At 39.6% G+C, this 11,292-nt stretch overlaps 1 protein-coding gene across 1 annotated transcript; it reads left to right on the forward strand.

Moving 5' to 3' along the window:
- The first annotated feature begins 602 nt into the window (after positions 1-602).
- Positions 603-3,484, forward strand: LOC104109281 (transcription factor bHLH25-like). The gene is made up of 5 exons (XM_009618526.4): positions 603-662; positions 752-803; positions 922-1,470; positions 2,157-2,537; positions 2,870-3,484. Exons 3-5 carry the CDS (start codon positions 925-927, stop codon positions 2,942-2,944), a joined length of 1,002 nt encoding a protein of 333 aa, XP_009616821.1. The 5' UTR covers positions 603-662; positions 752-803; positions 922-924; the 3' UTR covers positions 2,945-3,484.
- Positions 3,485-11,292: the final 7,808 nt, after the last annotated feature.

Genomic DNA, 11,292 nt, shown 5'->3' on the forward strand with positions numbered 1-11,292 from the left:
ATTGCATAAAGGTAAATTGTTTCCAAATAAGGAAAGAGGTCATTCTTTTTTGCACAAACTAAAAAAAAATAGGTTCACATAAATTGAAACGGAAATATATCTTTGGGTTAATTTTATGTTCTTTATTATAGTCAAAGGTTCTTATCAAAGTCCCGCGAAATCTGGAGGATGATTTTTTAGGATGGTATGGGAACATTATGGAGAAAATATACAGCTTAATTTGTTGTACTCTTTAAGTTTTTCCACTTTTAAATTGTCAATGGCCAGGTGGAGGAATATAATAGGAAAATTTATAGAAATACTAGTAGCATCATCATTATTCATATATAGTAGCCCCAAAAGTCTTTGAAACTCCTAATAAGACAAAAAAAGCAGATTAAATAAATCCTAGCTTTCACCAGCTTAAAGCTACCCATTAAGATCTACTTGCAAATTTTTATTTTCACACCCAATGGTTTGAATTATAATTATTATTACTATATTTTAATGCCACAAATTAAAGCCGGTTCACATCAACCACCCCGTGAAGACAGAAGAAAACGGAGATAGTGACACTTAAATATATGGGGAAGAAAATAGTATAAATGGCAACAAAAAGTCTCCAAAAGTAGAGGAGTTTGAGATTGGTAAAAGATAAGCTTTGTCCTTTCTCTTAATTAAAAGTAAGTCTTCAGTTCCTTAAACCCCTTATATATTCTACTTTTATGGCTACCCATTCATATTTTAATTTGCCTCTTTTGATCTTTTTCAGGATTTCAACACTTAATTTGCTTCAGGGAATTTTCAAGAAACTTGGGATAATTGTAAGATAAATACTTCTATGCAGTTTAATTAATTTCCGCGAGTTTTTAAAGAATATATATATATATATATATAGTAGAAGTTTGGACTTAGATTTGAATATATATGTTTGTGTTGCAGGAAATGGAATATCATGGTTTTAATCAACAGTGGCCAATTAACTCATTTGATGAGCTCAGTGCAATATCTATAGCTGCTTCATTTAGTGAAAATTTGCATGAATCTTTCATTTCTCAGCCAGATTTTGGGCTTAAGAGACCTGCAGAAATGTCCCAAAATATTTATCTTGAAAGGCCATTGAAGAATCCTAAAACTAATCAGAGCTGGAATAATTCCTATGAAAATGATCATATTTTGAGCTCCCATTTGATCAACTCAAATAATTACACTAACCAAGTTGTGAATGTGAAGCCTAAAGAGGAGATGAGTACAATATCTTCCAACAGCAGTATAACATTTGCAACTGAGCATCAGAATATGGTTTCTCAAGAATCTTTTGCCAATCAGAATTACATGTTTAAGGCTAATTGCCAAGGAGCTAAGAGTACTGTTAATACAAATGGGAAACTAACACAAGCTCAAGATCACATCATTGCGGAGAGAAAAAGACGCGAAAAACTCAGCCAAAGATTCATTGCTTTATCTGCTCTAATTCCTGGACTCAAAAAGGTACGCTACTAACACTAGCTATTATCAAACTAATTAGTTGCACGTGGCGAAGCTAGAAAATTCCCCAAAGGTGTTCAGACCTGAAAGAATAAAAAAAAATCAAACAAAAGGTGTTCAATATATATTATATTTATCTAAAATTTAATATTTTACTTATATATACAGTATAATTTTTTATAATATTTCGACGATAGGTGGTCAATGGAGCTCCCTTAGCAAAAGGTGGCTTCACCTGTGCACGCATAGGTGACAAATGAATGGGTTGGTCAAACTTGGGCAAGCCAAATCCGTCCAAAGTTTGCTTAGATGAAAATGGGCGAGATCAAAATAGGATATAATCCAACCCTTCCAACGTTACAAAATTTATCTTCCTTTTTTTTTCTTTTTGAAAAAAATAAGTAAAATTTAATATATTTTTCTTAATTATGATCTTAGTTTCTTTCATATTTACAAAAAAATAAATAAAAAAAATCCAAATTTCAATTTGTATAGTATTTGATAGCATTTTGACTTGGGCCATTGGGTTAAACCATTTTGACCCAATAATTTGATGGGTCATTTTGGTTCAATCAACAAAGTGATCATAATTCAACTTGATTAGAGTTGGACGGGTTGGACTTAATTTTGTCACCTCTAAATACTGTGAAAAAGTACTTATATTATTTATTTTTTTATCTGCTGAATAGATGGACAAGGCTTCTGTTCTAGGAGATGCAATAAAATACTTGAAACAACTCCAAGAGAGAGTGAAGACACTTGAGGAACAAACAAAGAAAAAATCTGTGGAGTCTGTTGTATTTGTTAAGAAATATGAACTTTATGGAGATGGTGAAAATTCTTCTTCAGATGAAAACTACTCAAGTGGTACTCTACCAATTGATGAGCCACTCCCAGAAATTGAAGCAAGATTTTCTGAGAGAGATGTCTTAGTTAGAATTCACTGTGAGAAAAAGAAAGGGTTGGTTGACAAAACAGTTGCTGAAATTGAGAAACTTCATTTATCAGTCATCAATACCTGTGCCTTGTCTTTTGGAACTTCTGCTCTTGACATAACTATAATTGCTCAGGTATATTATTTCAAGTTTAATTTCTATACATGCATGTAAGATTAAGCAAATTATTTGCACAATGTAAGTAATTATAAACAAATCTCTATGATATACATTAATTTGTAACATCGTAATAAATTAGAATGATAACTAATCTACTACTATCTTGTATTAAGTACATTGATAGTGTAGTAAAAAATTTAAAGATCACTGTTCGTGAATATAACTTAAATCCTAAGTACTACTATTTTTTACGTTCTTGATGTTTTCTCTTTTCCCATGGTAAGGCTATTTAATTTTTGTGTTCATTTTTACCTTCCAAATTCTTAAAAAGGCTTAATTCCATGCAGATGGATGAGGAATTTGCAATGACCGTCCAGGATTTTGTCAAGAATTTGCGCTCTGCTCTCAAAATATTTATGTGAAGGTTGTGAATCGTCTATCGCAGTTTCTTTTAATTAGAGTGTTTGGTATGTCGGAAGTTATTTTTGATGAAAATATTTTCCGGAATACTGTTAATTATCATTTTCCTGTTTCTTGGATATTTAGGCTTGTGAGGTCTACTTCACCCTTTAAAACCATGTCCATTTTAAGCTTGTTTGCCGTGGGGTTAATTCATTTTGTAGGGAGGATTTTTTACTTTTTTGCATGGTTAATTTGTTAACCATGTTCAATTTATCCAACCTGTTGTAAACATAGATGACCCTATGGCTTAGGCTTTTTTCTTTTCTTTATACATATTTTTCCACAAGGAAGGTTGAGAAATTCAACGAGTACCAAGTGGTCGGAGAAAGGGACAAGAAGGTTTTTTTTAGGGGTGAAGAGGCAGACGGGCTTTGTACCATTAATTTATGTGTTTTGTCAATGTTTTAGAGATCCTCTTGAATTATCTTTTGGAGGGTCTCTTTCGTTGTGATGTAATGTCATTTGGTTTATGATTTAGAATAAAACCACGTTATTTTCAATCTCCTATTTCTTTGCTATTTAAGTTGATTCGTGAATTATTAATACACTATCCCTTTTAATTAAGTTATTCTTGTGTATATCTTATGCTATTTCTAGAAAATGAATTACTAATTGCATCTAAGCTGTTGTGTTTACACCCAATACATTGACAACTTAGTTCTCTTTTTTCGTTTGTGCTCCGGGTACAAAGAACTTATTTCTCTACTGTTGTGTGTAATATTCCGGATATATGAATTTGGCTATGATTCGCAAGCTTGCATAACCGGAGTTTATTTCTAACAACTATACTAATTTAATTCAAAATAGTGCATAAAAAAGAAGCGAAGAGAGTTATATGAATCACTTTTTTTCAATTGAAAAAGTGAGAAGAAAATATTGTTTAGGTCCGATTTAGTATAACTATTATTTTGGAACGTCACACAGTAAAAAAAGGTATATTATATTAGACAGGGCGTATCTAGAGTATAGTATATGGGTTCTCGGGAATTCAGTAACTTTTGTGTATGTATACGGTCGAAATAGATTTCGGTCTTCCTACGTTCGATCGAGTTCGAATGGTAAGCAACCGGAGTGGGATTTTGGGATGAGTTTCGAAGGCAGTACAAACGAGCCTCGAGTCCGAAGGCTGATCGAGGAGTCGGCTCGATACTTTTATCGAGCTCGTGACCAAATCGATCCGCAAGGTATTGTTTCAAGGTCAGAAATGCGCTACGCCCACCTCGGAGGTCGAACTCAAGCCAAAACCGAGGGTTCGACACAATAACGAGTCTAAGCTAGTGTCGAGCTCACAGACAAGAGCCGTTACAACCATACTAAGAGAGAGAATTTTGGCGGGAATCGAGGAAGAGACAATTCATCATGGGTCCTCCATTATATGCTTTATTTTATTATAAATAAAGTAGTATCCCTCTATTATAGGGGGGAGGGAAATCCTTGTAAGCAGGACACGACAGAGAATACACTGTAACAAAAGATCACTTCTCATATTGAAAAATATCTTCTGATGCTTGTTTATTTTTACCTTATTCATTCTTTTGCTCACTATTCCCATTCTCATAGCCAATAACACTCATATTTCTATTTTCTATACGATTTGTATCAAATTGTATCGTATATTCTTAGAACCATACACAAATTTAACGTTATCTGATTTTTCGGGTAAACAGTTTGGCGCCCACTGTGGGGCTAAGGATAACGGTGGTTGTTTGATATAAATCTGCAGTACACACCAGTTTACAACTTCGAATCAGCAATGGCTTTACCTATCGACCACGAAGCCAGCCTTCAAGATGAAACCAACAACTTGGTACCCGGGACCGGAAGGCCATTTGACGATGGCACTGAGGCTCGAATCGAAGTACCAGAAATTCGAGTCGAAGTACCGCTAGATGTCAATTCACAAGTGGCTCTTGAGGCGAACCAAAGTTCCGAACCGGAAAAAAAGCATTCAGGGTGGTACTCGATCCGTAGCTCGAGACACCCATAACGTGGGGGAAATCGGAGTTAGCTTGCGCATGATCTTCGAGATGTTACAAGCTCAACAAGTAGCGATAGCTCAGTTGCAGAGCCAAACTCATATACAAAGCAGGTCGGATCCCAATCCGCTTCGAGAAACCACCTCCAGAACGGAGCCCGCCATAGTGAAATCAAACGAGCAAGAATCGGGGACCACTCCCGAAATTACTAAATTGCTCGAGGAACTCACAAAACGAGTCGAAGCCAACGACAAGAGAGTGAAAAAATACAATGCCAGGGTCGATCATATCCCGATAGCTCCGCCAATGATAAAAGGGTTGGATTCGAAAAAATTCATACAAAAGCCTTTTCCCTCGAGTGCGGCCCCAAAACCAATCCCCAAAAAATTTCGTATGCCCGAAATTCCCAAATATAACAATACGACCGATCCTAATAAACATGTCACCTCTTACACATGTGCCATCAAGGGTAACGATCTGGAGGACGATGAGATCGAATCCGTGTTGTTGAAAAAGTTCGGGGAGACCCTCTCGAAGGGAGCGATGATTTGGTATCACAATCTGCCGCCAAATTCCATCGATTCTTTTGCCATGTTAGCAGATTCGTTCATAAAGGCATATGCTCGAGCCATAAAAGTTGCAACAAGGAAATCAGACCTCTTCAAAGTAAAGCAAAGGGGTAATGAAATGCTGAGGAAATTTGTATCACGATTTCAAATGGAACGCATGGTATTGCCACCGGTCACAGACAATTGGGCCGTCCAAGCTTTCACCCAAGGGTTGAACGAGCAAAAATCGATAGCATCACGTCGGCTAAAGCAAAATTTGATCGAGTATCCAGCAATAACTTGGGCAGATATACACAACCGATATCAGTTGAAAATTAGGGTCGAAGATGACCAGTTGGGAGCTCCGTCTGGATCCATGCATCAGAACAGGACAACTGCTAAAAACCAAAGGGAGATCGATAGAGAACAAAGGTCGAACAGAGACCGATATCAATCCTACGTCGCAGATCGGATGAACAACGATTCGACACGCAACACCGCCCGGAACAATCGAAGGATTGATCGAGGGCAAAATTCTCGGGGACTTATGAGCAAGAGCGGCTTTGATAAATATGTCGATCCTATAGAAGCACCTCAGTTATCGGAATATAACTTCAGCGTTGATGCATCCGCCATCGTGTCTGCTATCGGACGCATCAAAGACACTAGATGGCCTCAACCAATACAGACCGATCCTGCCCAAAGGAATCCCAATCAAATGTGTGAATATCATGGCACCCATGGGCACAGAACGGAAGATTGCAGGCAACTAAGAGAGGAAGTAGACCGGTTATTTAACAAAGGCCACCTTCGGGAATTTTTGAGTGATAGGGCAAGGAACCATTTTAAAAATAGGGATTTCGACAAGCAAAACGAGCAGGAAGAGCCCAGCACGTCATTTACATGATCATCGGCGGTGCCGATATCCCTCAGGGACCAGTGCTTAAACGCACTAAAACATCGATTGTGAAAGAAAAGCGATCTCGAACTCAGGATTACACACCCATAGGAACCTTGTCCTTTAATGATGAAGATGCAGAAGGGGTCATACAACCTCATAACGACGTACTGGTAATATCCGTACTCATGAATAAAACTAAAGTTAAGCGTGTGTTTATTGATCCATCCATCCAGGTAACTCGGCCAATATCATCAGATTGAAGGTCGTACAGCAGCTCGGCCTGCGGGACCAGATCGTACCCGCAACCCTGGTTCTAAACGAATTCAATATGGCATGTGAAACCACCAAAGGCAAGATAATTCTACCAATAAACGTGGCCGGAACCATCCAGGAAACGAAGTTTCTCGTGATCGAAGGTGACATGAGGTACAACACCCTGGCCATGGATCCACAACATGAGAGCTGTACCTTCGACCCTACACCAGGTCCTCAAATTCCCAACATCGAGAGGAGTCAAAATAGTGTACGGAGAACAACCAGCTGCAAAAGAAATATTCGCCGTCGAGGAAGCCAAACCAATATCCTCGCCTTCGTCAGTAAAGGGATCGACCTTGGAAGGAGAACGAGACACCAAATAGCAATCACAGACATCGGCTTTGACCCAACCAGATAACCAGATGATCGAAGAACATGATGATTAGAAGGTCCCTCGATCCTTCATGATTCCCGATGACTCCGACGCCACCAAATCAACAATTGAGGAATTGGAGCAAGTCACACTAATCGAGCACTGGACCGAACGAAAGGTATACCTGGGATCGGGGCTGAGCCCCGAACTCAGGAAGAAACTTGTTCAATTTCTTATCGATTACATTGATTGTTTTGCCTGGTCCCATTTAGATATAACAGGGATTCCACCAGACATAATGACGCATCGGCTAAGCTTGGACCCTAAGTTCAAACCAGTAAAGCAAAAGAGAAGACCCTAGTCCGAGGTAAAACACGCATTCGTAAAAGATGAGGTAACCAAACTTCTCAAGATAGGGTCCATTCGGGAGGTGAAATATCCCGATTGGTTAGCCAATATAGTTGTAGTGCCTAAAAAAGGAAACAAACTTAGAATGTACGTGGACTATAATGATTTAAACAAAGCATGCCCCAAAGATTCTTTTCCACTACCCAACATCGATCGCATGATCGATGCCACGGCCGGTCATGAGATCCTCACTTTTCTCGATGCCTATTCCGGGTATAATCAAATCCGGATGAACCCGGAGGACCAGGAAAAGACTTCATTTGTCACCAAATATGGAACATATTGTTATAATGTGATGCCTTTCGGGCTAAAAAATACGGGGGCTACCTACCAACGCCTAGTATATAAAATGTTCGAAGAACAAATAGGTAAATCAATGGAAGTTTATATTGATGACATGCTAGTTAAGTCTTTGCGCATAGAGGACCATCTGACCCATTTGCAGGAAACGTTCGAGATTTTGAGAAAATACAACATGAAGCTCAACCCCGAAAAATGTACTTTCGGGGTCGGTTCGGGCAAGTTCCTCGGCTTCATGGTGTCAAATCGGGGAATCGAGATTAACCTCGATAAAATCAAGGCCATCGAAGACATCACCATCGTGGGCAGTGTAAAAGTTGTACAAAGGCTAACGGGACGAATTGCGTCCCTAGGCCGATTCATTTTGAGATCATCAGATCGAAGTCACAATTTTTTTTTCCTACTCAAAAAGAAGAACGATTTCGCTTGGACCCTGGAATGCCAACAAGCACTGAAGGAACTTAAACAATATCTGTCGAGCCCACCACTACTTCACACTCCGAAAGCAGATGAAAAACTTTTCTTATACCTGGCAGTATCAAAAATTACAGTAAGCGGTGTCCTAGTTCGGGAAGAGCAATGTACGCAATTTCTCATTTATTATATAAGTCGAACCATAGGAGAAGCAGAAGCTAAATATCCACACTTAGAAAAATTGGCACTTGCACTGATAAACGCCTCTAGAAAGTTACAACCATACTTTCAATGTCACCCCATATGCGTATTAACAACTTACCCACTTCGTAATATTTTGCACAAGCCCGAACTATCGGGCCGATTGGCCAAATGGGCCGTCGAACTTAGTGGGTATGATATCGAATATCAACCTCGTACGGCCATCAAATCTCAAATTTTAGAAGACTTCATGGCCGATTTCACGCCAACCCTCGTACCCAAAGTCAAAAAAGAATTCCTGCTGAAGTCGGGTACGTCCTTGAGGGGATGGACCCTTTTTACGGACGGGGCCTCGAACGTAAAAGGGTATGGTTTGGGCATAGTTTTAAAGCCACCCACAGGTAACACTATTAGGCAATCTATTAAAACTACCAGGTTGAATAACAACGAGGCCGAGTATGAGGCCATGATTGCAGGTCTCGAGCTAGCCAAAAACTTGGGAGCAGAAGTCATCGAAGCCAAATGTGACTCTCTGTTGGTGGTAAGTCAAGTAAATAAAACCGTCGAAGTTAGAGAAGATAGAATGCAAAGGTATTTGGACAAACTACATGTCACTTTGCACCATTTCAAACAATGGACTTTACAGCACGTTCCACGAGAGCAAAATAGTGAGGCTGATGCACTTGCGAATTTGGGATCATCGGTCGAGGAAGGCGACTTAAGCTCGAAGACTGTCGTTCAACTCTCGAGATCCATGATCGAAGAAGGTCACGCCGAGATAAATTCTACGAGCTTAACATGGGATTAGAGAAATAAGTATATTAAATACTTAAAAAGCGGAAAGCTCCCATCGGACCCTAAAGAGTCTAGGGCCCTATGGACCAAAGCTGCTCGATTCACACTGGCTTCAGATGGAATGCTATACCGAAGGACATTCGATGGACCATTAGCAGTATGCTTGGGCCCAGGAGATACCGATTACATCCTACGTGAGGTGCACGAGGGCACTTGTGGGAATCACTCTGGTGCCGATCCATTAGTCCAAAAAATAATCAGAGCAGGGTATTATTGGATCGATATGGGCAAAGATGCGAAGGAATTTGTTCGGAAATGTGTCAAATGCCAAAGTTTGCACCAATGATCCATCAACCCGGAGAGCAACTTCACTCAGTCCTATCCCCATGGCCATTCATGAAATGGGGAATAGATATCGCCGGGCCCTTTGCCATCGACACTAGGTAAAGCTAAATTTATTTTATTTATGACTGATTATTTCTCTAAATGGGCCGAAGCACAGGCGTTAGAGAAAGTAAGAGAGAGAGAAGTTATAGACTTCATCTGGGATCATATCATATGTCGATTCGGGATACCCGCCGAAATAGTATGTGATAATGGGAAACAATTTATGGGCAGCAAAGTGATGAAATTCTTCGAGGATCACAAAATAAGAAGGATATTATCAACACCGTATCACCCCAGTAGGAACGGACAGGCCGAGTCAACGAACAAAACCATCATTCAGAACCTAAAGAAGAGGCTGAACGACGCTAAAGGAATGTGGAGAGAAATCCTACCCGAAGTCCTTTGGGCATATCGAACGACGTCAAAATCCAGTACGGGGGCAACCCCGTTCTCCTTAGTATATGGGTCCGAAGCATTGATACCAGTCGAAGTCGGCGAACCCAATGCCAGATTTCGATATACAACATAAGAATCAAATAACGAGGCTATAAACACTAGCCTCGAATTATCGGACGAAAGACGAGAAGTTGCTCTCGTCCAATTGGCTGCCCAAAAGAAACGAATCGAAAAATATTATAATCGAAGAACCAAGCTCCGCCATTTCAAGCCCGGGGACTTAGTGCTAAGAAAAGTTACCCTCAATACCCAAAATCCAAACTAAGGAAAACTAGGACCGAACTGGGAAGGACCATATCAGGTTCTCGAGAACGTTGGACAGGGATCATACAGGCTCGGTATTATAAACGGAAAAAAACTATCAAGCAATTGGAATGTGTCACATCTAAAACGATAATACTGCTAAGGTACGACCCCTCCATATTCATCTACATTTCTAAACTGACCCCTATAGAAGTCTGATCAGGAGCTAAGATGGATCCTTTGATACGAAGCCATAGATCTGAAAGCACGCGTTGCACTCTTTTTCCCTTAGACCGGTTTTATCCTAAATGGGTTTTTCGGCAAGGTTTTTAACGAGGCAACCAATGATCGTGTTGCATGTACAACAGTATCCGAGGCCTCTTTATAATCGACCTCGAATACTGGGGGGCATTAGGCCCTCAAATGTATCAAATTCATATGCAAGAAAGTTATTTCACAATAACAGGGTTCCATTAGAAAAAGTTGTAAGAGCCAAATGGTCAAAACGAACCATGCTCATGTAGTTGGCCTGAACCCAGGCGCGAAACATGAACACATGTGTAGTGACTTGCAAAGAAAGTTCTCCTCTTTACCGACATCTTATACCCAAGAAAAATTCCTCTATTTGGAGATTTATTACGCAAACAGAATTAAGATAAATTCGACCATTATGCCTACAGGCTATATTAATTCTATTTCGAATCATTCACTCGACTTATAAGCCTACAGGCTACTTTTATTTCGAGTTCGAGAAAGCACTCACTTGACCATTATGCTTACGGGCTACATTAATTCGAGTTCGAATCATTCACTCGACTTATAAGCCTACGGGCTACTTTTATTTCGAGTTCGAGCAAGCACTCACTCGACCATTACTCCTACGGGCTACATTAATTCGAGTTCGAATCGTTCACTCGACTAATAAGCTTACGGGCTACTTTTATTTCGAGTTCGAGCAAGCACTCACTCGACCATTAAGCCTACGGGCTACTTTTATTTCGAGTTCGAGCAAGTACTCACTCGACCATTACTCCTATGGGCTACATTAATT

The sequence above is a fragment of the Nicotiana tomentosiformis genome, chromosome 1, assembly GCF_000390325.3.
Source record: "Nicotiana tomentosiformis chromosome 1, ASM39032v3, whole genome shotgun sequence".
Taxonomy (NCBI): domain Eukaryota; kingdom Viridiplantae; phylum Streptophyta; class Magnoliopsida; order Solanales; family Solanaceae; genus Nicotiana; species Nicotiana tomentosiformis.

Bases quoted from the DNA above. Each gene is read 5' to 3' on its own strand.
- LOC104109281 (XM_009618526.4), top strand. From the start codon at position 925: ATGGAATATCATGGTTTTAATCAACAGTGGCCAATTAACTCATTTGAT. The intron at 1,471-2,156 runs GTACGCTACTAA...TCTGCTGAATAG, and splicing joins TAATTCCTGGACTCAAAAAG to ATGGACAAGGCTTCTGTTCT. The intron at 2,538-2,869 runs GTATATTATTTC...AATTCCATGCAG, and splicing joins ACATAACTATAATTGCTCAG to ATGGATGAGGAATTTGCAAT.